At 43.7% G+C, this 27,663-nt stretch overlaps 2 protein-coding genes across 5 annotated transcripts; both read right to left on the bottom strand.

Annotated features, from left to right (window-relative positions):
- On the bottom strand, window positions 1-23,605 carry brwd3 (bromodomain and WD repeat domain containing 3). 3 transcript variants are annotated; one of them, XM_042093874.1, is made up of 40 exons: window positions 23,439-23,605; window positions 23,246-23,304; window positions 23,112-23,141; window positions 22,865-22,924; window positions 21,905-22,055; window positions 18,613-18,708; window positions 18,222-18,382; window positions 17,610-17,831; window positions 17,097-17,197; window positions 16,887-16,957; window positions 16,252-16,352; window positions 16,098-16,138; window positions 15,875-15,979; window positions 15,290-15,443; window positions 14,986-15,120; window positions 14,737-14,865; window positions 14,347-14,572; window positions 12,899-13,039; window positions 12,438-12,618; window positions 9,637-9,730; window positions 9,293-9,463; window positions 8,996-9,075; window positions 8,586-8,793; window positions 8,221-8,319; window positions 7,882-7,989; window positions 7,634-7,758; window positions 7,366-7,448; window positions 7,171-7,282; window positions 6,947-7,008; window positions 5,888-6,043; window positions 5,289-5,409; window positions 5,024-5,149; window positions 4,592-4,664; window positions 4,413-4,457; window positions 3,929-4,072; window positions 3,509-3,661; window positions 3,220-3,368; window positions 3,037-3,119; window positions 2,766-2,918; window positions 1-2,515 (listed from the first exon to the last, which is right to left on the bottom strand). In XM_042093874.1, the coding sequence occupies exons 1-40, from the start codon at window positions 23,470-23,472 to the stop codon at window positions 1,779-1,781; spliced, it is 5,280 nt and encodes a 1,759-aa protein (XP_041949808.1). In that variant the 5' UTR covers window positions 23,473-23,605; the 3' UTR covers window positions 1-1,778. The 3 variants fall into 3 exon arrangements, with proteins under 3 accessions (XP_041949808.1, XP_041949809.1, XP_041949810.1); XM_042093875.1 differs by having other exon boundaries at window positions 3,929-4,069; XM_042093876.1 differs by having other exon boundaries at window positions 8,996-9,072.
- A 451-nt stretch (window positions 23,606-24,056) lies between these two features.
- Window positions 24,057-27,429, bottom strand: hmgn7 (high mobility group nucleosomal binding domain 7). 2 transcript variants are annotated; one of them, XM_042093953.1, is made up of 6 exons: window positions 27,272-27,429; window positions 26,541-26,567; window positions 26,327-26,362; window positions 26,058-26,105; window positions 25,738-25,842; window positions 24,057-25,051 (listed from the first exon to the last, which is right to left on the bottom strand). In XM_042093953.1, exons 1-6 carry the CDS (start codon window positions 27,284-27,286, stop codon window positions 24,992-24,994), a joined length of 291 nt encoding a protein of 96 aa, XP_041949887.1. In that variant the 5' UTR covers window positions 27,287-27,429; the 3' UTR covers window positions 24,057-24,991. The 2 variants fall into 2 exon arrangements, with proteins under 2 accessions (XP_041949887.1, XP_041949888.1); XM_042093954.1 differs by having other exon boundaries at window positions 26,333-26,362.
- Window positions 27,430-27,663: the final 234 nt, after the last annotated feature.

Raw genomic sequence — 27,663 nt, 5'->3', positions numbered from 1 at the left:
TAAAATTGATTCTTGTATACTTTAATCAAAATAAAAAACACAACCAAAATATGCGTAGAAAAAAAAAGACAAATCACATGAGCTTATTACATCTATAAAACATCATCATATTAACAGTGGCTTTTCCACCACTCAGTCCATTAACACAAGAGAGTCCCTGAAGAGAGACCGAAAACCAAGATGAGGAATTGGCTCAAATTGTAGTCACATTAATGCTGATTGGATGGTCATACATTTGTGCACCATGTTGATGGGTTGACATTTGGTGAAGTCCCAAGTCTCCTTCCTTCAGAGGAGGAAGAGGAGGTATTATGAAAAGTTGAGAGTAAAGAAATCATTCGCAACATACAACAATCGAGACAGGAGCTTAGAGAGCGTAGGGCATTTTAAGGGACATATGAAAAGACACGTGTAAAGAGATGACATTAGTAAAAAACCTGTTATCTGCTCTAAGTGACACTTGCTACAACACTAGACCAGAGTGACTCTTCATCTTCTCTTAGGAGCAGGTTTTGTGCATCCTGTGTGAGGCCTTGATCAAGACCACAGAAGGAAAAATTATATATATATATAAATGTCTACCCAATTCATCCACTGCACACTACCATCAGGCTACAATTCAGATCAAAAATCACACCAGAGTTCAGAGGTTGGCACCAAAGATGATTGTTCTTTAAATTGCTGGAAGCAGAAAGTAAAGCTCAGAGCTAAACAGTCTATAGGTGATCACTGTAATAATAGTCTTTTGCTCTTCAGATGGCCTGTAGCTGACCAGATGAATCTCGACCAATGAGGAAGCACGAAGCTGGCCGATGGACTCCGACGCCATCCACCGATCAGCTGCCATAGATGTTTTCTTACCCATGTGCAAAATGTTTACTACTATTAGGAAGCGACATCTATCATAAAACAGTGTAATAAAAATATAAATATTATTTTGTGGTGGTCTCAGAACAGTCTTCAGTGTGAGGAGTGGAGAGAGAGAAAAAGAGAGAGATGGGTCGGTGCTAGCCATGAGCCCACAACTCCAAAATCAGACCAGATGCAAACCAGCAGACTGCAGCTCTTTACACAATCACCTACCCATCCCCGGTTTCAGGCAACACACATGCCCCTGGCGACAGGAGGGCAAGAGGGGGTCTTTCAAAAAGAAATCGGGACAACAGAATGATCAGTGGAGGGGGAAGAAGAAAGCAGCACCATCTCCACATGAAGGGGGGGGGGGGGGGGGGGGGGGGGGCTTCCAAACTGTACTGTGAAAGCTACTGTGGTTTTTGATCTGAGAGTGAATGGAACAGCACCATGTTGGGGTTTCCACAGCTGGTCAGTGTCTCGGTGAGAGGCGAGGCGATGAGAGGAGGAAGAGGGGATGTAACGTGGAGGAGCTAATTTTAAGGCCCTGGAGCAGAGTAAGGCTGGGGTGGCTGATTATTGGAAAGATTGTTACCAAGAGGTTTCCTTGGAAGTAAGACACAGACACACACACAGACGAACAGAGCAGAGGAGAAAATGATGGGGGGAGAAGAGAAAGTATTAATGAAGAGTGTGAAACAGAGAAAGGGAGGGGAGAAACTGAAAGATGGAGATACAAAGAGCACCACTGTCCGTAAACATAGACTCCTAGACAAATCAAAATAATTAAAAAAGAAAAAAAAAATTACAATAAAAAAATAAACTATACAAAATCTTTTAAAACATAATAAAAAATGATAAAAGTCAAAATCCCTGCAGTATTGGTATTAGTGAGTCTGAGAGGAGGGCTGGGTGGGTGGGTTGGGTCAGTGTGACCAGCCCATGAGGTGGCTGACCCGGGCTTTCTCAGTCATGCGTCGCACCCGACCCGACCGCGACCTGCCCAGGTTGAGCGGGTCCGCTGCGTTCCCCTCCTCCTCGGACTCGTCGTTGTACAGGACAGTCCGTCGGCCCTGGTTGCGCGTGTTGACCCGGGCCGACTTCCCTGTTCGCTGGCTTGACCTCTGGCCAGCAGCCGTCCGTGGCAAGGCTGCTCCACTCTGCTGCTCCTCCTCCTCCTCTTCCTCTTCCTCCTCCTCGTCCCTCTCGACTTCATCATCCTCTTGCTCCTCTTCTTCCTCTTCTAGCTCCTCTTCAGAGTCCTCCTCAACCTCCTTTTCTTCCTCCTCCTCCTCCTCCTCCTCTTCCTCCTCCTCCACTGGCTGCTCAACCTCCTCATCCAGCCGCAGTCTTTTCGCCTGTGCTATCGTTTCGTGGCCCGTCAGTTTTCTCTTCGCCACGACGGCTACCTTGCCCTTGTCTCTGTGGGAAAGGCGTGGCGCTTTACTGTAATCGTGGTCGCCACCATCAGGAAACTGCCCCACCTCCACGTCGCTCTCTTCGCTCTCGGACGAGGAAGAAGAGGATGAGGATGAGGAAGAGGAGGACGATGATGAGGAGGAGGATGAAGATGAACTGCCAGATACAGGCATTTGTTTCGTGCGCAAAGTGCCTCTCCTGTGCGACTGCCGGCTGCCGTTGACAGTTGGCCCATTACAAAGTTCTGGAAAACAAACACAAACAAATATTACGTCCACTCTAGATACACTACATTACAGGCAGACTTCCAGTGCAACGGTTTGTACACCATACTTGTGTACTTCTGTAATGACAAAGGGTTACAGCACTGTGCTGATAAACTTGTTAAATATTACATGTAACCTTGTGCGTGTTCTGCATGCATTAAGAGGTTTTTGGAAGGTAAAGATATGCAGAGGTTTTTGGCAAGTAAAGATGTGCAGAGGCTTCAATACCAGAGTTTTTGGCAGGTAGCCCTCGGCTGCGCATTAATCTGTTGGCCCCTGGTTGCCCTGAGGAGGAGGATGAGGAGGAAGAGGACGACGACGAGGAAGATGAACTCGAGGGCTGGCCGTCTTCATCCACAGAAATGTCATTGGATTCTGAGGCTGCAGAGACATTTGCATCTTTCATATGGATTTGCAAGTAAAACAAACAAACAAACAAACACACAAACAAACAAACAAACAAAGGACAGTGGGCTGGACTGGGTGACGGAGCTCATACCTTGTGAAACTCTGCGTGTGCGGCTCCTGGATCTCTGCTGGGTTTTTGGTTTCTTCCCTGAAGACTTGTTTTTCCCTTTAGGGCTAAAGGATTACAGCAAAATGACACAAAGAGATTAATTAATCAACTGCAGTTTGCCAACAAGGATTCTTTTTAAAACAAACATTAAAGATGTTTTCTTACCTGACTGGTGGCGAGTCCTGTAACCGCTTGCTGTAGTTCATTCTCTGCCGATTTCTCCGTTGGTTTTGTACAGCAGATTTATAATCTGAGATTATGGCGATGATCTGCCTCTCGAAGAATGCGGACAGACTCAGAGTCATACTGAAAATCTGTGAATTATCAGAAAACATTAGGCCTGATCACTTCTTACCCGGAATCACTAATGAAACGATGAAACTAATGGTGCATTAGTGTAAAAAAAAAAAAAAAAAAAGTTAGACAAAAAGTGTGACAATAGTCTTTTTCTCACCCTCGACTTTTTGTTTGGAGTGTATGCCTTGGAATTACTGAAAATCAGACGGATGTCTTTGGCAAACTCTGAGGGATTTTCGTAATTCCCTACAGCTAGTGTCTCTGACACAGTTCCCAAATCCATTGGAGTGTCAATGATATCTCGATAATCCTGCAAAACACAGAAGGGAAAGTTACATTTAAACCACTGAATAAAATTCCTTATAACTGATATAGCCACGGTAGCACCACCTACGATATTTTGTGTGAACAGACATGTTAGCATAAGCCTTTGAAGAAGCAGCTCATGGCAATGCTAGGCTCTCAAAACTCCTGCAGGTCAATAGGTCATCAAGAGAGCCTGCAGGTCAATAGGTCATCTGCACACCATGCATTCTCACCAGGGTGAGAAGCACAAAAAAAGGGGAAGGGGACTTACTGGATACTCAAAGAGGTCAACGGGCTGTCGGAACGGCTCGGAGTCGGGGCTGTCAATCATCCTGCGCAGGAGATCCTTACACTGGTTCCTCCACGCACTGATGTCCAACACGACCCCTCGCTTCTGAGCCCCAGACCCGCTCTGCTGATGGAGGATAAAGGACAGGAGGATATTTAATATGCGTACATTAGGGCTATTTTGGAAGCGCCGTGTTAATTAATGTTAAGCCCCAGAGGCTTGAGAGGGTCGATCCATATGCTATTCATACATTTTTCAAAAGACAAAAATAAACCCTACATCAACGTTCAGGCTCCCATCTTTGAAAATGAAAGCCTAAAACGTTAACAACTGAAATGCTGTGAGTATCAGCATCAGCAGAATCAGAACTCATGTCTTATTCTGTTCCTGAATTTTCCTACCACTGCCTGACTGGGTCCTGACTGAGTCGTTCATCAGTGGTATCAAAATGACCATCAATACTCACTTGTTGACCAGTGGATGTCCCTGGGGTGTCGGAGTCAACATCATTCTGACACACACAAACAAACAGGAGAGAGAGAGAGGGAGGGGGAAAGAGAGAGATGTTCAGCACCAAAACCATAAATGACCCAATCACATTATTGCTCAGAAAACATGGCTGATCTTCAGACCAGAAGGCCTCACCTCCTCTTCAACACTGCTCAGCTCCATCTTCATCCTGTGGTAAAGGTCCACTATGTCCACACAGCTCTGATCGCTACAAGAGAGATGGACATACACAATTGTCTCTCATGGTCATAACACCTTCAAGACCCCTCCATATTGCCAATGAGAGCTCTTACGATAACGGTAACAAACTACATTTTTACATATTGCTCAAGCTGCTCAAAACAATGCTATCCCATCAGAATCCACCTATATGTTAAAGCTTCTTACAAAGATTATTCAGTGTGGATGCTCATAACTTTATCGTTACATTTGTCCATCATTGGCAGTGCACACAGCTCTTAAGAGACGGTAAAAGAATGAGAATTGTGCACTTGTCTGTAATGGGCCCCCATTATAAAGCTTAACTAGGTGAGGAATAGTGAGTAAGCATCTGCTGGTTTGCTGTACCTGATGAAGCGCAGCAGTACATCAGTAACAATCTTGGCGGCAGAGACGATGGGACTCTGTGGCTCGTTGAAGATGCGGGCGTTGTGCTCGATGTAACGTACCTCCCACATGAGAGCAGAAATTCTCCTAGAGGGTCGACAAGGCGGGTTTATGCCAATGGGGCCACAATTATAAGATCTTAACTATGGAACTGTAGTAAGTGGAGGGAGGGAGGGGGAGGGAGAGGGAGAGACGAGTTATTTGACTGGGAGCCAGGATGCGCTACCTGTAGAAGCGGTTCCTAAGGCGCTGTCGGACAGTGCTGAGGTCAGTGGGGTAGGCCACCACAGAGCAGTAGAGGGGATAATCCCTCAGATCCACAGGACTCTTAAACTCCTTCGCCACATCTGAGAGCATCCAAGCAAATGAATATTAAAGACTAGTAGACATATTAAAACATTTCTTAATGTGTTATAAATATTTAAAAAGCAACACTTACGGGTTTTGCTCCAAGACTAGTGAGCTAGCTGCCTTAAAAGGCGTGCAAAACCTTGCAAACACCACCCTGAGCCTTATTGGCACTGCTAGAAGCTTGCTAACATGCTAAAATGGTGTCTTGGTCTATAGTCAACAATGTTGCCTGCTAAGTGAATATCTTGGATGGCTGGTGGGAGCACCTCGTTTTATCCGTCTTTCAAAATATCTGACGGAATATGGTATAGTCATATGAAAATAATACCAAAACAAGTTGCCTGATAACAGTATCTCTCAAAAAGTGGCAAATCGTTGCACAATGTTTGCGTGAGTAAAAGGAGAGTAATATCGATCACTCGTCAGTATCAAATCCCAGTGACTGGGCCCGTGGTGCAGGCGTGTGCCACGTACCCAGAGAGAGCAGCTGATCGATGGCCTGGATCACTCGCTCGCAATCCTCATCCCGCGTCTGCGCCCCCCACTCTCCCTCCTGGGGTTTGTACAGGAGCGACTGGAACTCAGCCTCCGACACCTGGACACAATCTCCAAACTCTTCTGGGAGCTCCGCTAGATGGGCAAAGAGAGAACAATTGGTCATTTATGAGGCTTTGAATATTAAAGTCTCATAAGGTGAATGATCTCACAACACATAACATGATCTCACTACACATAGGGCTATTCAATTACAAATTAGGTTGGGCCAGATTTTCAAACCAAGAAATTTAGCTGGGCTAGACATTTAGCAGCAGGTAATGACAAAATCTTTAAACCAACACAAATGAACGTATTGAAAAACAAGCAATGTCTATTCATACTGTAGTTTCCCTTGTGGATTTGGTCACATAGGACAGAGGCACATCAAAAAGTGCATCAAACTTCTTGATGTTTCTGCGTCAGATGTGACTCTTTGGGTGTGTTCGTAAACTGCACACTATGAGCACACTCTGGTCAATTTGTGTTGATGGAATTATTGTTTGTTTAATTCAGAGTGTTCAAAACGCCCACTGCGCACTCCATCTGAGGAGAGAGCTTGACGTCAAAAAACAGTTGCAGACGAATTAGGACAGATTCCAAATTTATTTACAAATTAGAGACCTTAAGTAATTAAACACAAGTGTCTGTCAAATGTCAAATCACCCTTACTGTTGATAAGCTTTTGAATGAATTTTAAAGCCAAACTGAATTCACGAAGACACCCAAAAAAAACAAAAAACAAAACAAAAAAAACAATATAAGAGCTGTAACTGAATGTTGTAAGGCTATGCGGAGTGCTGCATTCATAGTCTGTAAGCTGTAGATATTTATATAGGAATTTCTGAAGGCTCGCAAAATGTGTTTTTTTTTCTTCTCTCCTGCTTTTCTTCGCGTTTCTGTCTGGACCACGGGCTGGGCCACTGGGAGGTTGCATCTGGGCTGCATGTGGGCCACATGTGGGCCGCCATTTGAATAAGCTGTACTTTGCTGCACTACCTTCTTCAGGTATCGGCTCCAGATCCCATGGACTCATTTTCTCTGTCTCTCCATTGTCCCACCTATTAAACACATTCTATATTAGCATTTCACACTTTATTTTGTGGCAAGTCCTAACGCACCACAGACATTATACTGTAATGACTGATTCCCCTTCAATCCTTTCTGGAAACGAAAACAGGACAAAAGTCACATTCAGCACACTCAATACACCACACGCATACCTAATATCGTAACACTGGAACAGGCTATCTGGATATTCTGGTTCGAGCGGCTGCTGGCTTTCTACTGATCCAAACCACCATGCGTCATCGATTATGCTCCTGAATCTCGAATCTAGTCACACAGAGAAACACATTAATGGCTGTGAAGAACATGGGATGAGCAACAGGCTCAGAATTTATGGCAAACTGACTCACCAGGTTGCCAGTTGCGTTCTTTTGCCTCGTTGTAAAACTGCTGCAGCACCAAAAAGTCGATGACATCAGGCATGTCATGATACCTGCAGGACAAGAACGAAGGGCTCTGATTTAAAGCACTGGTCTAACCACCGAGAAGGCACGCAAACACCTTACAAACACCACCAGCACAGTTTTTTGCTGAATATAAATTAGAAAATAATACCAATACAATTTTATAAAAAAAAAAATGCTTCAAAAAGCAACAAACTTGTGTGTGTGTTCTCACTTTAAACTGAAGGACTCATTAGTCATCTTCCCTGAGAGCGGGTCTAGGAAGGCCAGTTTGAGGCAGCAGAGGGTGGGCGGGCCCACCTCATACTTTATGCCAATCACCTTCACCGACTCTTGATCCTGCAACAGGAACACACAGACCAAGAGCAGACCTCATTAATACATGAAAACAATGCATGGTAGTGAGGAAGATAACACACAGCAAAGGTGGGGAGGCCAGTTAGCCCCAGGTGGCCATCTTACCCTGAGATCCAGTTTATTCCAGGGCTGTTTCAGACGATTTATATTGTAGGCTTTGGCCCTACGCACTGCACGTACGTACGCTTCGTGACCTTGACGGAAGTAGATGAGCTATAGACAGGTGAACGAGAGTTTGAGACGATTTCAGCTACTTGTTGACAGTCAAAAATGATAAAGACTGTATTTTTCCTTCATCTCTACATATGATTTGGCTCTAGAGTTCTAGATGCAGAATGCAATTCTGCTCAACTTGTCGACTGACTCTGTGCATTAAAACTCAACACCCCTGACACACAGACGTTGACATGTGACCATTTGTCTCTAAAGGTTCGAGCTCCATACCTCATCCCCCATCTGAGGCACGAAGGGCAGTCGGCGGGCTGTGGTGTCTGTGATCCACGATGGAGGGGTCCACTCAGCAGATGCACTGCCCGACCCGGGCTAAACACACACACACACACACACACACACACGCGTACGTTTCAACATCACATACCAACAATTTGCAGTTTTTACAGTGCCCATCAAGCACAGCATTAGATACACAGCTAAGAGGCCTTCATAAGCAACTTATTTCATGATCTAAAATATTGAGTCAGATCTCTCATAGTACCAAACCATACGTTGAGAGCATATATTTTGTCCATTATATGTTGCAATGGTTGTGAGTTCATTTAGGTTAGAAAACAGGAATAGAAATGTCAGACCTTTTTAGGTTCTTTTGGTTTCTTCTTCTTTTCTGCCTCTTTCTTTTTCCTCTTCTCCTCCTCCTCTTCTCCCTCACCCTGGGCCTCTCCCTCGTTCTCAGAGCTGCTGCTGGCCGGGGCTCTGACAGGACGCCTGGTGGACCGCTTCGGAGGCTGAAGGTTGATCCCTGCATCGGCAGTCCAATCTGAGTACTCGCTTGACGAGTCACTGTAGAAACATGCAGAGAAAGAGGAGAGAAAAGAAAATTGTAATTTGAACTTGAATTATTACAGTCCTCGACACCAGACACTGGAGCACCAGATAAAACTAATCAGCCATCCCACGATGCCACACCGTTCAATCATTGATGGTAATGAGGCAACGCTGCTTGGCTGAGGTCATGTTTATCAACTGGAAACCAACAACAAACCTGGAGCTGCTGTCACTCTGCCATTGAGCCTCTCCGTCTGATGAGGCGTCACTGGCATCTGCCTGCTCCTCCTCCTGCTGCTTCAACACACACACACACACACACACACACACACACACGTTAACCCACAAACAATGAACAGCTTTCTGAAGTACTTTCATTAAAATTAGGACTACTTCTGCCTCTGCTAAGAGCATTTCTCAAGACTGTTCAACCTTTTTAAAACCTTTGCAAGGGGTGTCTTAACTCAGGCCACCCAGCAGTGTTGGTTAGATTAGCCCCACCCTGTAGCCCTACCTCTGCTTCGCTGTCCGAGTCGGAGCCGTGCGGCGACCTGAGGCTGGCGGTGCGGCGTAGAGCGCGGCGCTCGCGGGCCGAGCGGGTGTGGTAGGAGTGGCGCTGCTGCTGCTGCTGCTTCTTGCGCTGCGTTCGCCGCATGGAGCGCAACGACATGAACTCCGGCTCAGCCTGGGACGGGGACGCACACACACACACACACACACACAAACACACGCGCACACACACACACACACACGCAAACACACGCACACAGGACAAGAGCAGGTCAGCGTCAACTGGGCTGTTGGAACAGACCTCCTTGTCTAGCTCAGTTGATTAGAGTCATAAAGTGTTTGACTCACTCGTGTGGCACTTTGCACAGGTTTCCTCCTCTTCTCCGTGTTGTATAACGAGCGCTCGGACTCTCCTTTGGCCTGCCGACTCTCCTCCATAACTCTGAAACACACCACACACAGACATCAGCCAACCGCATACATGGGGATGCATGAAACATGATCATTCAATGGTGGTGTTAGTGAGAGCCCTTTTGTCCTCCACATAACTTGACAGATCCCTGATGCTTTACTATTGCTTGATCTTTGCATCATGCAACTCTGGACCCATAAGCATCCATTTTGTGTAGCAAGTGCATAGTAACCAGATGATCCTCATAGTCCTAACTGCATTGTTTTTTTTTATATCAATATTACTTGTTTTACTTAAAAAAAAAAAAAAAAAAAAAAAAAAAAAAAATTACGTAAGGCTATAACAAATGTACTATCTTACATCTATCTAAAAAGCAAGAAGCGTCTGTGTGTGTGTGTGTGTCTGTGGCACGCATATCTCGCTGAACGTTTGTCAGACTGATTTCAAACTTGGCAGGTGTCTTGCTATGGGCATGAGTAAGTGCAGTGGCAAATTTGACGTTGTTTGAATAAGATATGCAAAAGATATCGTTAAATATATCGGTAAAAGAAGTACATTGGCTTTCGGCGCTAGCCACTCCCCCTCCCACACACCACTGTACTGTAAGCTACCAGTGAGGATAGAAGCAGGGCTTTGGCAGAGCTGGATCACTGTAGGTTACACAGGTAAAAACTTAACATGTCTGATCTCAACAATAAAGTGAACTCCGCGGATTTTGCAACAACACGCCAAAACACACAGGTATGCGGTGGCTCTTCAAAATGACGTAAAAAATGATGTGCAATAAACCGACACTTTGAATAGCCCAGGCTACTTTGGACTGTCTTTAGACTTTGAATAAGCAAACGACTATTCCAACTGCAAGGTCCTAAATTGAAACGAGTGATAATGGTCCGGAATTAAAGAACGTCTCAGAATGCCACACAAAGCATAACCAGCGACAAGCAACGAGTGGCAGACAGAGTGTGATGCTATATGAATAGCCCAGGCTACTTGTCTTTAGACTTTGAATAAGCAAACGACAGTTCCAACTGCAAGGTCCTAAATTGAAACGAGCGATGATGGTCCCGAATTAAAGAACGTCTCAGAATGCCACACATGCAAAGCATAACCAGCGACAAGCAACGAGTGGCAGACAGTGTCACTTATAGGCCACCAGAGACTGTTTTTGAGTCACACCATTGCAAATTTTATATGATGCATCATTCCACAAAAATGTTTGTTTTCTTTAGCCTATTGAATAACTTGATGATAAGCATATAGCCTTGACTCAAAACAGCTGTTGTTGTTGACGAAATGTCCTTTTTAGTCTGTCATATTTAGTCATTCAAATATCATTTTTGTTATTCAAGTTTTAGTCGACTAAAAGTCTGTTATAATTACTCATTCTGATTTTTTGTCAGTCTGTATGTTTACATGCACAGGTAAGTCGAGCTACAGTTATAGCTCTGCTGGGATTTGACCACAGACGGTAAAAGATTTGACTGGACCACTGTCATATTCGTAGACCAGTGTTTCTCAAAGTGTGGTCCGGGGATCACTGGTGGTCCGCAAGCTATCCCAAGTGGTCTGCGAGCAGACGTGGTAAAATATAATATAGATGAGTTGTTTGCAATATTGAACCAACTTGTATGTAAAAACAGTTCTGCAACACTGTCTATGTAAGATATGCCAGTTTAAATCATACAGTATGAATCCACACAATAAGCAAAGTGCAAAGACAATAAGCAAGGTGGTTCAGTGAGTAAGCCTATTGTGTAGACTAGGCTACTGTTGAAGTAGGTCTAATCTTTTTTTTTTTAGCTAGGGTTAGTTAAGTGGTCCTAAAACTAAAAAAGTTTGAGAAACACTGTCGTAGGCCAAAGTATTAATGTTTTACTCTGCCTCCGCCTCTAGATGGCGATATGCGCCCAAACACAACACATTCCCCAAACAGACTCTCCATCTTAGCCATAGCTAACTTGCAAGCGAACTTTCCATATTTTTCCAAACTTTGCATCATCAGTCTAACTAGTTAAATAGTTGACATTACATGAACATTTTCGTATGGACATTCTGGGGGATGTTAATTTGTATGAGAGAAGCTTCAACTTCTGGGTATGTAGCATTGTGGCATAAAGCTTAGGTAGTTATCTTACTAACTCTGGCAGAAATCTCCAGTGTTCTTGTTCCATGTAGTTTCGTGTTGCAGCCACAGGGTTGCAGCAACAGCACGTAGACTAGCCAACAGGAAAGCTGCGTATGAACTCATTCGGAATATTTTGAAAACGTAACAGCTAGGTATTCGGTCTTCTCATTTTGTAGACGAAAATGAAGAGAGATTTTATCTTAGTTTTTATTTCATGCGAAACATTTTAGTCTCGTCTTTTTTCGTCAACAATAATGCATCTTAAGATAGTCTTAGTGTTTCAGGACATTACTGCCGTCTCGTCATTGTCTCGTCTTAGTCATGAAAAAAAAAGTCGTTGACGAACATATTTCCTCTCGTCTCGTCTGACGAAATTAACACTACAGATGGGCACCTTACACTAAACGATCTAGCTGACGGGAGTGCGCCACAACTCCTGTACAACTCCCATGATTTCTGTCAGACTTTTTTAGTCGTCAGCTGTGAAATTGCACGAAAATTGTACCATGTAAGGCCGGCATTAGACTTAATAAAATCCTACAGCAACACAGGCCATGGCCAAAACCAGCCAGACTGGGTGCCCCATGTCCCCTCTAAATCCCCCTGTACCTCAACATGCTGGCTGGGACCTCATTGACCACCACCCTCCGGCTCCAGGCCAGCAGGTCTCGCTCGGTGGCCATCTGGCTGCGGGGGGCATTGTGGTGCATCTGCCGCACCCCTTCCACCTGGCCACTCCGCCGGAGGCCCACGTTGGGCGGAGAAAGGAGAGCCCCTTCACCCTCAGCACCTGCAAGATCACATTCAGTGGAGAAGGTGCATCGGAGTGCCTAGTTCAGTTCTGGTCAGTTCATGTCATGTTCGGTGAAATGACCGGAGGAAGTCTATTCTTTTGTGCACAAGGACTGTGATCAGCCAAAGCCATAGTTATGTATTAACTTCGCAATATCTACACAGATACAGAAAAAAACCAATGACAAAAACCTTTTAAATAGCAAAATAGTTACTGTGGAAATGGCATGGGTGGAATATGCCTGATGTGCCATAAAGAGCAGTAGTGTCTCCCTCACCTGCTTGCTGATCTGCTGGGTCGATTCTCTGGTCCTGCTGCTGCTGCAGCTGTCTGATGAGGTCGTCCAGCGGGCTCTCCTCCTGCTCCTCCTCCTCCGATGTCTGCTGGCCAATCACCTGCTCAACCACCTCCCCGTCACCTGCGCAAAGCCACACAGGCGTTACTTCATAGGCACACAAACAAAATTGCATTTTACAACAACAACAATAGCAGCATATGTAGGATTTGTATCAGGCAGATACACCTTAAGGGTCTAAACAGACCTGGTTTTGTTTGGCAAAGAACATCTATGTTGCACAAACAGTTGGTGTAACTTTAATGTTAGTGATGTGCCTTTTTTTCCTTGTGGGCCCTTGTGATGTTTGTGTGAAGACTTATTGTGCTCACATCAAACTATGCAACACACAGCTTACAGTGAGCCATTCAGCCAACTCTGCATACAGGGAAACCCAGCCCACACTGGCAGTCAGAGCCTGTGTTCAGCAATTTAGTGTAATTAAACAATTAGTTTAATAATAATAAAAGAAAATCGAATATTTTATGAGAAATGTATAGATGAATGTCAATGATGAATATTAACTGAAATTGAAACATAATGGTTACATCAAAGCAAGAGTACTTCACTATCCATTATGAAGGTGGGAACCTGTTCAAATCCTCAAACTGTTGTCAGTACATTACATCATACACATCAGATAACATTACTCTACTGTTCACACACAGGACACCTCTCCCCAACCTTTCCCATTTTTGACCTTCTTTTGACTTGTGCAGTGCTGACACAATTCAGCAGATTATTTTGCATAAATTGAACTCTGCAGAACCTTGATCGCTCCAGGATGAGACCTTGTGCTTCGGGACATTCAAACTCACTGGATGTGGTGCAACACCCAACAACTTCATACAGGCTGATGAAAGCTGGTAAACCTACATGCTGAAGCTGCTCTTTATAGCACATCATTCCACCGAAATATGGGGCACCAGCTACACAACCACAAATATCTGCAGACATCCTGCAGCTCCTACTGAGAGGCTGGTTTTACCATTGGCCATGTAGCTAAGAAGCTGGTTTACCATTGGCCATGTAGCTAAGAAGCTGGTTTACCATTGGCCATGTAGCTAAGAAGCTGGTTTACCATTGGCCATGTAGCTAAGAAGCTGGTTTACCATTGGCCATGTAGCTAAGAAGCTGGTTTACCATTGGCCATGTAGCTAAGAAACTAGTTTACCATTGGCCACGTAGCTAAGAAACTGGTTTACCATTGGCCACGTAGCTAAGAAACTGGTTTACCATTGGCCATGTAGCTAAGAAACTGGTTTACCATTGGCCATGTAGCTAAGAAACTGGTTTACCATTGGCCATGTAGCTAAGAAACTAGTTTACCATTGGCCATGTAGCTAAGAAACTAGTTTACCATTGGCCATGTAGCTAAGAAACTAGTTTACCATTGGCCAAGTAGCCCAGCTGGGGGACAAGCTGCTCGTCTTTGCAGTTCTCTCTGCCCGGGACCAGTCGCTGGAAGATGGGCGGGTGAGGGTTTCCGTCCACATCCACTAGGAAGGGTGGGGGCATGAGGTGGGGGGCCTGCTGGGTCTGCTCGTCCAACACGTAGTTATTGGCGTCCCGAATAAGTGGGCGGAAATCCGTGTGATAAAACATCTGGTCAGGAATCTGATGGGAAGGGAGACAGATGACGTCCATGATCAAGGTACTTTCAAGGTACCAAGTGTAACTCAGTAGTGTAAAAATATTTTGTATGTTTGAACATTTGCTCTGAACAGAGCATGTCAAGCATCTTATTCCTATGCTTATCAGCAATACAAAAGCGTTTTTACCTTCTCGTAAAGCCTACTGCATCCAAAACCAAATATGAGAAGGTGGCCGTGAGAGTCTGTGCAGGCAAAGTGTTGACCATCAGCCGAGAACTTGCAGTCAAAGACGGCACCGTGGCCTTGTCCCTCAATCTGTAAGAACAATAGTGAGAGAGGGAGGAAAGTTACTGTACTGTACACTATGTTCATCCAGCACATTGCCCCCCCCCCCCCCCCCCACACAATGCACCAGTAAAAACTCAACCACTGTACCATGTTAAAGAAGTTTCGGATCTTAGTTCCCCTGCTGAGGTCCCAGACGTAAATGTTCCCATCATGCCCGGCAGAGAGCATGATCCTCCAATCAAACGGGTGGGCTTCCAGCACAAAAACTTCGTCATCATGACCCTGCACAATAATAACACAAACTATTAAACAAGCCAGTCAGACCCAACTTCACAGCAAATGAATCCACACGGAACCACCTCCTGGTGAAGACCCTTTCATTTAAAAAGGAAATTTATACTGAAAAACAGTCCCCACCACTCCTCATCCAAACACTTCCTCATCCACTTACTGATAACACATGAAGCAGTTGGCCACTGGTAGAGCTCCACACTTTCAGCAGACAGTTAGAAACAGCAGTGATGACCATGCGGTCACTGCGGTCCCACGCAACCATCGTAACGACCAGTTTGGTGGACTTGTCCTCTCCTGACACCATGGCACTTCTGTTTAAGACACGCACGCAATGACAAAAGCCTCAGGATTTAGGCACTTGGTTGACCGTTTCTATTTATGAGCTATTTTTTACCCCCCTCTTCCACATCCGTAAATCAGAACACATTAGCCTATTATTTTGGCATCTGCTTCTTGCTTGCTCAATCATAATCCAAATGTGCTCTCTCATATTTATTCTTCGCTTGACTGTTCTGTTTAACCTCATCAGGCTTAACCCAGATATTTTCATTTTAATCTAGCCAGATTTACCCAGTGCAACAGGTCTACCTAGCCAAAATGGTCTGGCCATTCACTCTTACAAGTCTGCCCAAAGGTTAATCTCATGTGCATGTATGAGCAACAAAATACATAATTGCACAAATAAAAAATAAAATAAAAAACAGGCTCGGTGTTGCCCTCTAGTGACGGGACAGTCCCTCACCCAGGCAGACGGGCGCTCATGTCCAGACAGACGCTCTTCCACTCCTGCTGCTGGAAGTGCCAGATCCGCGCCGTGCCATCACGACTGCCACTCACAAACCTAAGACTGGCATAGACACACACAAGAGGAGAATCAAGAGGGAGGTCACTTGCTCCTACTCACTACTGGGGCAATGGGGGAAGCCCCAGGGATTTGCGGAGTCTGACTGAGATTCTGAACGTACCCATCACTGTTGTTGCAGAACTGCACGGCCAACACTTTATCCTGAAAAACAAAATAGAGGGAGTTGAATGATCACAGAGAACACCTTCCTTCATAGATACCATTTCAATCACATTCTTAATCATCTCCAACTTTCACTGGCTGTGCCATCTCACCATGTGAGCGTCCAGCTCCGAAAGCTTCATGGGTGTTTCCGCGCCCAAGTAGTATACTCTGATCACATGGTCTGTGCTTCCTGTAGTCAGGAACATCCCACCTGTCAATGGAAATGAGGAAAGACAGTGAAGATGAAGTCAAGAAATCAGGTCCCTGAACACTGCAAACATGTATGGGCACTGAAATGAAATACTAGCACTAGATGTACTAGCAATAAAACTATGGGGAAATGCTGACTGTGGCAACATGGCGTGACCAAGAAATGCCTGATCACTAGCAATCGTCATCTATCCCATAAGCATTCCTAAGTTCACAACAAGCTGGGCATGTCATCCATGTATAATTGACTGTATTGAAGCAAAACGTCTTACACACAATTATTCCCATGTACATTTATTTTCTATAACATTTATGTTTAAGGCAAATCCATATAGCAAATTATGAAGGAAAGCAAGCTCTGTACCACCCAGAATGGGCAACCAAAGGTTTGGCCTTATTGCTTTAAACATTCAGCTGCTTTTTTCTTGTAGCAAGCCATAATTTCCACAGACCTTCTCTTCTGAATGGCAAGTAAATAAGTGTGTGCGTGTGCGTGTGTGTCTAAGGTGAAGTAGGCCAACCCAGTCATACTTACCACAACTGAAGGAACAGCAGGAGATCTGAACACCTGGGCGTGAACGCTCAACAAACTTCACTGGACGGTCACTACACAAGACACACATCAGCAGTGATGACATTAATTGTACAATCTCAAGCTTCCACACACACACACACACACACACACACACACACACACACACAGTGGGTGCAGAGGAATTAAAACTGTATGCCCAATCCCACTCACTTGAACTTCATGGTGAGGGCGTTCCACTGCCAGAAGCACACCATGCCGTCTGCCCCTGTGGAGGCCAGCACCCGAGCAGAGCCTGTGGTACCTGGAGAGAACTGAACATGGTAGAGGGGGACACAGATATGCTGATGAGTGTGAAACAAAGGTGAATCATGCTCTGTGCATGTCTTAATGTATACAGCTTGATGTGTACGTCTGTCTGGGCCTATACATTTAAGATTCTTGACACCTCACACTCAGACCTATGCCTGAATTCTAGTAAAGTGTCTGAGAACTTTAAGTCCTGGCAAACCCTTTTAAGGCCAGTTTCCCATACATGGATTAAGCCTAGTGCCAGACTAAACACAAATTTAAGATGAAAAACTCCACTAAAAAAACCTGTATGTGGATTAAGTCTAGGACTAGGCTTAGTCCATATATGGAAATTTAAAGTTAAAATTTAAAATCAAGCACATAGCATTAGTTCTACAACAGTTTGAGGCTGTCCAGCCAGGAGGCGACGGAGACCTGTATGGATGTGATGGAGGCGGCATGGCCCTGGAGGACAGTGATGGGTGCGCACGTCCTCAGGCACCACACGCGGATCACTTTGTCGCAGCTGGCCGAGGCGATGAGCGTGTTCTCATAGTTGACAGTCATGTCCGAAATTTCTGCCGCATGGCCACGGAGAGTTGCTAGGAGACGGCCGTCGTCTGTCCCCCATATCTTCACTAGGCAGTCGTCGGAACCCTGGATGCAGCAGGAAGCAGCTCATATTAGTCTACTCTAACCCACACCATACACATGCATTTTCCTAATCATTCAAGGAGCAAGGAGGAGCAGACTTCAGGGATTAATATCAACTATTTTCACTGAAAGTTTTACATTTTTGACAACAACATTAAATACATCAACACCTCAAATAACTCCAGCAGCCACAACAACTGTTGTGGAACACAATAAATATGTGTCTCATACCAGAAACATGTTGAGCAAGGAATCACCAAAATCATCTGAATGTTCAGCTTGGTAGGCTTCACAATCTTTTAAGCATCACCCCCCCCCCCCCCCCCCCCCCCGCCGCCGCCGCCCCACACACACACACACACACACTGTGACTGATGTATAAGAGCTCCTTACTGTGAAGATGCGTCGTCCCGTGCGATCAAACGCCACACAGTAAACCGAGGAGAGGTGCCCCAGGATTCGCCTGTGCATCTTCATGTGCTGATAAGTGGAGGAAGGGAGGGCGTGCCCAAAACGAGCGACGCCTGCAGTCTGTCGAGCACCCATGATAGATGCTGGGGAAAGAGAGAGCAATCAGTGCCATTGAACCCCATGAGCGACTTTCACAGGGCAGCTGAGCTAAAGCCGATACATGATCTCTGCTCTAGTTCTCTCTTGTTCTGTCATGTATTCAAGGTATTGCGTCTGGATGCAAGAGAAATCTGATCATAATCCCTAAACAGCACTGAGCACAGGAAGCTGGTTTCATTACTATGGACACCGCTGCACCATGGGAAAAGCATACCGAAGTTGGGTGGCACCTCCACACTGACTGGAGGTTCTGGTGGGCGTCCCCTGTGTAGCGCTGCCACTGTGGAACTGCTCCATACTGTGTTACAACCTGTGTCAGACAGATGCACACAGAGAGGAAGAGTGAGAGAGGGAGGGAGGGAGGGAAAGAGAGAGAGAAAGAGAGAGAGGAAGATAAATAAATGAATGCATGCATACATTACCCGATTAATAGCGAGAACTGTGGACCATAACTGTGACACATTACAATTCACATGTCTAACACCCAGAGGCATTTTGATGTTTTGCTAGACGACTGAAACAGGAACTAATAGCTTGTGCATTTCACACCTCTGCACCCTCCTTTTTTTAGGGTGAGATTTGTGGGGAGGAAAGTACATTCCAGAAAGAACCTACAAAGAGGAATGCTTAAACTATTCACAGACAGTGGTAGCATTCTGTAATACAGTATAGAAGAAATGCTAACACTAAGAGTGAGTTGGCACTATTAAAGGACAAGGGCTGTAATGTTCTACCTGGCAACGTCATTGACACAAACCTATGCATCTGGTGTTAGAAACAAAATCATTGTAGACCAATGTTAAAATGACTATCCATACAGTGTGGTGAAAACACAAGTATGCACAAGTGAAACCACAATGTTACATAGTGCAATGGAAGTGCTAAGAGGCGGTTGGCACTATACAGTACTAGGACTAACATTCTTCCTAGTTATAACCAGCCTTGTGAGACCATCCTGATCTCACAACCTCCATTTTTCCACTTGCAGATCAGTCTGGCTTCTTGCGATGGAGAAAATTTGGAGCCGTTCGCCAAACGAACAGCCAATCAGCGTTGGTTTTGAGGCGTCGACACTCTGTTAGTACGTCATACGCTTCGTTGATCTGATTGGTTGATTTGGCCTGTCTATCACCAACATAGGTGGTGATAGACAGATGGTTTATCCAATCAGCTAACCAGTATTTTTGTCCCTTCCCAGAAGTTCTCCAACGGAAAGTTCCCAGATGGATAAGCCGAGAAAATGCAAAGCAATCCATCTGGCTGAGTTGGGTTAAGTTGAACCATGGACACGAGCCTAAACATGAACTAAAAACAGACCTTTGATGAAGATCTCCAGCAAAAATCAAGAGTCGAGTCTAGGATTCGGCTTAATCCATGTAGAGAAACCAACATCTTGTGTTCATGTATGGGTTACAAGCTGAACGTACCACCAGAAGTGCCCTACCCAACCTACAGGAAATTTACATAAGGAGATGTCAGTCGAGAACAAGAAAAATTATCAGGGATCCCAGTCACTCCAACAACTGTCTCTTCTCTATCCTACGGTCTGGGAAACGTTACCGCTGCCTGAAGTCCAACACGGAGAGAATGCGGAAAGGTTTTTACACCCAGGCTATCAGGAATCTAAATGAGGATTGTAGCAGGAGCTCCAGCATAGCCTAAACACTTTGCACTTTCTTTATTCTTCTCCCTTTATATATATATATATACATACATATACACACACACAGTCTTGGAGTCAGTGGAACAAGCATTTCACTGCATTTATAGGCTACCTGTATAATGTATGTGACAAATAAACATTAGATTGATTGATTAATACAATCAATCAGTGTTTAAATTTGATTTTCAACAACTGTCTATTCAGTGTGGTGAAACAAACACAAGTATGCAGCTGTGTGACAGCAAGCAAATGTTTCACATTTTCTGTCATTACTCCAGGCGAGACCACTTTCACACTGACTTTATATTTATATGAATCGGCTCAAATCATTTATTTTGGGCAGTACGAGTGTGCTTAGAAAAGGAGAACTGTGCAGTGCCATTTACAGTGCTAACACATAAGGTAGCCGCAAAGCTAGCTGCCACAGCCTTTGTACTAATATAACTGCTTCTAATGCCTGAGGTTTTTAGATGGAGCCCAGTGAACGACTGCATCACAAGAGCAGATCATTCTTGAGCCTTGTCACCCCAGATCGAGAGTCAGTTCTACCAGGATAAGTAAAACACCATGGAAAAGTGTTAGCAACAAAGCTGGCAGTTGTGCCAGTACCTGAAGTGTGACAATGTATATAAAACTATACTGTACAAAGCAATTAACGTGCCAAATGAAAAGGCCAGTGCCTTTTCCAGAAGCCACTCTGGTGTAGTGGTACCATTTGAAATATTCAGAATATGCTGATGCATCCAAAGATCAACACTACCTAGAGGCCAAGCAAATACAAGCAAAAATCCATTCTCTGACCACATTGCTGTTTGTAACATATATCTATGAGACGGAAAATAAAGATGTCTCATATTTCAGAGGTGATAATAAGTGTGGAACAAGTTCTTGTGACTGGAACATAAGAGGTGGACAGAGATTCTGAGACACTGCCTAAAGGCAGTTTCTTTACATCTGAAAGATTCCGGTAGAAACAGGTTGCTGACAACAAATAGTTGATTACTAGCTTTCAAAAACACCTGAGCACACTTAAAAAAAAAAATCTTCAGTAGTACGCTATGCAGCATCCCACGTTATCAGGCTACGTCTGTGGTGACTATGAAGACGGCAGGAAGTGAAAGTAAAGGGCTGCGATCGCGCAGTTCAGGCAATTATAATATAATATATATAATAGGAGGGCGAAGTAAAAAAAACTTTTACAAATAACGAATCCCGATTACCACTCCGCTGCCGTCTGGGACTTTTGCTAAATGCATGAAATATAAGCCTTACAGTGAAAGATGGATAGGCTACCTTCTGATCCTATCGAAAGAAATTGTTTATTTTAACACAGAGGAAAAGGACGCATTTGGCGCTCGCTGTAGCCTCGCAAAAATATTTGAGTGCTAGAATGTCCTAGTCGTAGCCTAACAATAATAATTCAATAGGACTATTTTCTGCTAAAACATTAGGTTACATATTTTACGTCCAATGTAAGCTATAGGCCTGCAAGACATGTAGGCTACAAAAAGACAATGACACGTCACAGTCACAATTCACGTCACAGTCAGGAATTATTTGAATAAGATGGTAGACTAATAAGTATTTTATTTTACAAGACAGTAGACTAAGGTGATAACTGTTTGGCTGACAGCCTTTAAAGTAGGCTCAATTTCATTTCCAGGGAAAGGTTTTTTTTATGTGTTAGCCTGTTACAGCAGGAATTAGTGACTGGCATGTGGGGGCGTGGCATCACGATGGTTGCTTCCCATCATAATGTCTGTCAACAATCACGATGGACGATGATATCATTCATCGACACAACCCTAGTGTGTGTGTGTGTGTGCGCGTGTCAACTCCATACCCTTTGCCGTGCGGAGAAGAGACTGTTTTCCAGTGCCCAGTAAGGTACAGACCCCAGGAACACTTGGTGGAACATGCTGGTCAATCAGTGGTCCCACCTGTTTACACACGCGCAGCAGGTAATCTGCAGGGATATGCTGGTTCAGTGCCACCTGTAAACATACAGGGGGAAAAAACCCTCAACAGTTGATAGATACGAGAGAACAGCAATGTGGTTGACACCATTAAAAAGTATAGCAGCCCATGTCTGCCACATAAAGTACTACTACTACTACTAAAAAACCTCCACCAACTAATTCTGAAATATTAAATCGAAATGTTAAGATACTAACTTAGTATTTTGAAATACAAAAGAGCAATTATGAAATGCAAAAGTACAAACATGTTGAGTACTTAGTTAGAAGGCCCATCTCAAAACTTAATTTTCTCTGATTAAGCATCTTAAAATATGAAGGTAGCTGTAGTAGTCAAGCCTACAAAACTTGCATGAGATATTACAATTAATTTCGTGTTCTCTCTGCCACCCCCTTCTGTCTCCCTTCTCCCCCACACACACACACACACTAGACTAAGGCCCAACGACCAATCAGAGTCAAATTTCGCCTTATCCTGGGCTTACTCAAATAGTAACTGGTATTTGATTGGATAGGGAACTTTGAGTGACGCCTAGGATCACCAGTCCCGCCTTGTTCTGTTTGCCCTCGTTTAACCCCTCCTCTTCAGCCCGCACACAATAAGGGAAAAAATAAAACAAAACATTTTTAATTATAAAGATATCGCTTTACTATGAACCTTTCGTAAACTATACCTTGTTCATCATTCCTGACGTTAACACAGAGTAAGAGACATACGCTTCAAAACTAAATATCCTACCACAAAAAAAAAAAAAAACGTACGATTCATAACAAAAGTTACAGTAAGAATTTGACAGTCAATGATGCGATAAAGTTATTACACTCACCCAGTCATCGAAGTTTCGCTTATATTGTTTCCCATCCCAACTCCACCGTTTCGGGATCAACTGGAGAGAAAAGCGCCGCGTGGTAAACGCAAGAGTCGAGTTCTCATACCATGTATATTCCCTCTTAATACAACTTAATAGTTGTCGCTTAGATATTACACATCAATAAAGCCGAAAAGCGGCAGATATCGCGCACATGAAACGCGAGAATAAAGCTAGCTAATGTAGCAAGAGGAGCGCGGCTTACCTCATACTCTTCCAGTTCCTCCACCAGGATCTGAAATACACACACAGCGGGTTAGCTATCTATAAACAGTTAAACCACACTTCGTTTATGCTAAAGGCTGCGTTGACACACCGCGTTTAAAACACTTAACGTACCCTTGCAGATTTTTTGCACGGTCCCGACTGAAGAAATCTGGCAATCAGGTAATACAATTCTGAAAACAGAAGGACGCATTATCAAGCCATTCAGTTCTAGCATTAGCTTAGCCTAGCCTAGCTTAGCCCCTGTAGCTAACTGCTGAAAGTATTATGTTAACGTCCAAGTGAAATACACAAGCACAACACCCACCGGCTTCAAGTTGCGAACAATGTTCGGCTGCCATGGTTATGTCATTACACTGGATTTAGGTTTACTGGTAGTTAGTTGTAATCTCCTAAATTGTTGAATTCAATTGAATCTCTTTAATTGTTCCCAGCGTTCGGCCCTTTCCTCGGAGCCTCGCGCAAGCTGCGCTGAGTGCCTTTATTTGTTAGCGCCCTCCCTCGACCGTCGAGGATTCATGGTCTGCAGTGGGCCTACCACGCTAAACCGCCAGGGAATAAGATAAAGCTGCAAAACGGTGAGGTCAACCAGGTGAACACCTCTACTGCGGGATAGGGAACAACCGTGTGCCACGAACCAAGACTTTAACATATTACAAGTCTCTTGAGTCTGATCAAGAATGTCATGATGTATTGAGGTCTGGGAGAGTAACACTGCTTAGAGTAGGTTATAGAGTTCCTTATCAGTATTATGCTTAGGTTAGTTTGTACTTCTCTGAGCTATTTGAGAAAACCAAACTACTTTATAGGCAATTCTGTGCCCTTTAAATGGTTAATGTAGCCTCTTGTGTTAAGGCAATAAATACCTTTGTGTTTATCACATCATGTTTATTACAGTTGCAAACAATTATGATAGAGACACAGATTGAGGAAAACGTACATGATCATTTTATTATGAGACATCCAGAGCTTTAGTGGGAACGCACACAACCCCAAGTCTTTAGAGATGAATTTTCAGTGTTAAAAAATTGCCATTCTTGTTTTTTTTTTTTATTCCAAAAAAGTCCTGCATAATTACACACAATTTTGTAAAATTTATTTCTCCCATTAAGTTAGGTTTATTTGTCTTCTTAACAAATCAATTCAGCTGCATTATTATTCAAATGTGAAGGAGACCACCATTTAACTGTACCTGGAATGTTTTCAGTTATTTGTCAAGAATGCTTGATTATTCCTCTTTCTCATAGACAATTAATTTTTAAGGAAATGAAACAAAAACCCCCATATTAAGAACGACACTGCACAGACCCCAGAGTATAAACAACCACTAAACTGGCACAGACTGCGCTGGTGAACCAAGAGCACACCATCACCTACCACCAAGCCACCAGCCAACTCCCACTACAAACTCCCAAACAAGGACCTAACAATATATTAAAAACAATGCAGACAAAAGTATGCCTTTGCAGATTCATGACATTTCTTCTTGCTTCTGTAAGTTCTGACTGCCCAGAGTTTTTTGCACACGTGTTATCTCATAACACTGCATTGATCATATATGCAATGAGAGAGTGGGACCACGGAGGCCTCCCTGGGAAACGTCAGACGAACTCACACCATCCTTTTGCTGGCAATGGAGACACCTGATATGACTGAGGCTGAACACATTTAGCTTTGTTTTGTGCTAAAAACCTGTACCAGTATTTACAAAATTGTTGATAAAAATATTTCTCTGGTGAAGGTGGAGAAGAAAAAAAGTAGGAGAGGGGGAACGGGGATCCAGGTGTGACTGGGGGCTGCTGAAGGAGGGGCCTGAATGGACGGATGGACAGATGGATGGATGGATGGGTTGGCGTGGTGCTACTCTGCCTTCGATTCTTCCTTCTCTGGCTCAGGCTCAGCCTCGGGGGTCTCCTCCACCTGCACAGAACCAGGCACACAGTCGAGTTTATTCAGGATTCTCCATTCACCTTTTTTCAGTCAGGAGGACACACAACGATAAATGTAAACGCAGTAGTAGTGCCAAAAACGTACCAATAATTACACAGCTATAAAGGGAAATTCATGTTTTAAATTAACCAATGACATATTTAGTACTTCTATATCAGTTGGCCCGGCTCCATCTGCCTGTTGCTATTCCTATAGTGAATGTGTCCCTGGTCATTACAAGTTTGTGAGGGGCAAGATATGTAGTAAAAGATAAGGAAATCAGAAAGCTGTCTGGAGTCAACCATACTTGTGAACATTTAGAAGGCTGAAAAAGTAAGATGCCTTTTCTCACTGATTGTGGGACAGTATTCCCAATAGCATCTGTTTAGTGTTTAGGCACTGATCATAGGGACTCACTGAAGTGATTACATGCATGCATTCTCCTTCTCTAGCATGCATGCATTATCTTATAAAGAGATGAAGTGTGCAGACTCAACTAACAACCTTATCAGAAAGTGTTGTGATGCCCCCTGGCAGGAGTATACAAAGTACACATACACAAGTATGCAAATAATTCTAGAGATCTGTGTTTATTGCATTTGCTATGTCTATTATTATGTCAACTACAGGTAAAATCAACTTACTCGCCCTAACTTACTGTCCCATGAGCATCATACCTCATTAGTTTTGGTCTCCCCATTTTCAGACTGGTTCTCCTCCTTAGGCTCCTCAGCCTTTGCCTTCTTTTTCTCCTCCTTTTTGTCGTTCACCTCTTTATCTTTCTGTTGGAAGAACAGAAGAAAGTGTCTTGTATGTGTACTGAGTCTAAAAAGTCAATAACTTATATACTATTAGATACAGTAACAAAAGACACTTATAACGTTTATGCTAGACATGGGTAAAACTCTGAGGGAAACCCCCAACAGAAAGCAGAAAACATGAAAATTACAAATTATAAGTCAAAAAGTTGGAAAGTAAGAAAAGCAGAAATGTTTACCTTCGGTGTCTTTTTAGGTTTAGGTTCTGGTTTAGCAGGGGCTGGTTTCTATTACAGAAATGAAAAATAGTAGTGTTACAAAAAACGTTTTTTACATTTTTACAAACTGATTTTTTTCTTTTTTTAAATAAAGAACAAAGAGACATTTCCAACTAAAAATATACATATCAAGAGGCCTCACATTAACATTAAGTAACATTATGGGAGTAAAAAAATCAGGCATAACAGGCATAGGCAAGTAAGATAAAGGAGTTTTAATGTTAACTTACACTTACCGCCGATAACCTGGCGGATCTTCTCTGGGGCTGTAGGTAGAGGAAATACAATTGAAGTTAAATGTAAATGAATAAGTGAGTGGACCTGCAGTGCAGGTTGCCATAACACCTGACTGTAGATATGACAATTTTGCCCTCACCAGTTACATCCGTGCAATAGCAGGAGTAGTAACCACTCAAATCAAAATGAAAAACAACATCCACTTACTTCCTCTTTCACCTCTCCATCGGTTCCCTGCAGAGATAAAATGAGAAACGGAATTAATTTTTGATCATAGTGAACTTGCACAACTTTATCACATAAGAACACAACTCATGTTTAACTGAGACACCTATTTAGAACGGAAACGTTTTCACGGCATCGGCTTTAACATTGACAGGGGGAGGGGCACAAAACATTCCCTCTCTACTACGCCATCTGGCGATAAGAAGGTGTCATAGCAGTCATCTTGCAAAACGAACAAAGAAAACGTATGAAAATGTTTTATTAACACGTCCCTTCCATGGCTTTACAGCGACGATTAAATAAACTGAATCTCCCCTCCATTTTTCTATGCCCTTTAGACGAGCGTTAACGCGATATTGCGTCTAAAAACCTGTATTCATTACAACCCGCGTTCGAGATGGAGAGTGTAGGAGCTGCAAAGCATGGCTGCGGTTCCACAGGCATGGAGATTCCAGTTCAGCGCAGACACAAGACTGGTAGCAATAGTGCTGCTCAGGAAACCCATGAAATAACACTCCACTCTTGAACAAATTATCGCAATTCCACTAAAAATAACACGAAAATAATCTTAATGCAATTATCAGACCGAGATCGCAAGTCCCAACGACAGATTTTTTAGAAAAATCACCGTTGTCTCGAGGGCTTCCTAATTTCGCTACGGATTTATAAGGACAAAAGTATATCCGCATGTCGTAATCAGGTCGTTTACCTACCTTTCTTTTAGGCATGGCGAATTCCTTTACTATTTTCTTCTTTTAGGTGAAACTAAGAGGTTATCTGCTTAATTTGGACTTCACAGTTTAGATAGACAGGCGTTCGCAGAGCTCTGGTCCTGTAGTAAACACACAGTTACATTAAAACCAGTGGTTGAATGGGGGGGTGGAGGTGCGGCCAATTTCTGACTGATTTTAAATTTGACCAATCGAGGGACACCAAGATGTGCTTCAGACGAACTAGATTCTGAACTCTGTAGTCTTTTACGCGCGAAATCCTGAGTGTAAATAAATGGAATGTAGGCCTATTATATTTAACATATTGTAACAACACGTTGACTAGAAAATGTTATTCGACGCGTATGCATTAAGAAAGACGAATCCAGAAGAAC

This window comes from Alosa sapidissima, chromosome 5, assembly GCF_018492685.1.
Source record: "Alosa sapidissima isolate fAloSap1 chromosome 5, fAloSap1.pri, whole genome shotgun sequence".
Taxonomy (NCBI): Eukaryota; Metazoa; Chordata; class Actinopteri; order Clupeiformes; family Clupeidae; genus Alosa; species Alosa sapidissima.
Note: the sequence above shows the minus strand (reverse complement) of the source record. Positions and strands in the feature narration are given on the sequence as shown.

Bases quoted from the DNA above. Each gene is read 5' to 3' on its own strand.
- brwd3 (XM_042093874.1), bottom strand. From the start codon at position 23,472: ATGGCAGCCGAACATTGTTCGCAACTTGAAGCCG. The intron at 22,056-22,864 runs GTGAGTGTAATA...GTATGTTTACAG, and splicing joins AGCGAAACTTCGATGACTGG to GTGGCACTGAACCAGCATAT. The intron at 2,516-2,765 runs GTATTGAAGCCT...TTTGTTTTCCAG, and splicing joins GCTACCTGCCAAAAACTCTG to AACTTTGTAATGGGCCAACT.
- hmgn7 (XM_042093953.1), bottom strand. The intron at 26,363-26,540 runs GTAAGTGGATGT...CTCTACCTACAG, and splicing joins ATGGAGAGGTGAAAGAGGAA to CCCCAGAGAAGATCCGCCAG. The intron at 25,843-26,057 runs GTAAACATTTCT...TTCTTCCAACAG, and splicing joins AACCTAAAAAGACACCGAAG to AAAGATAAAGAGGTGAACGA.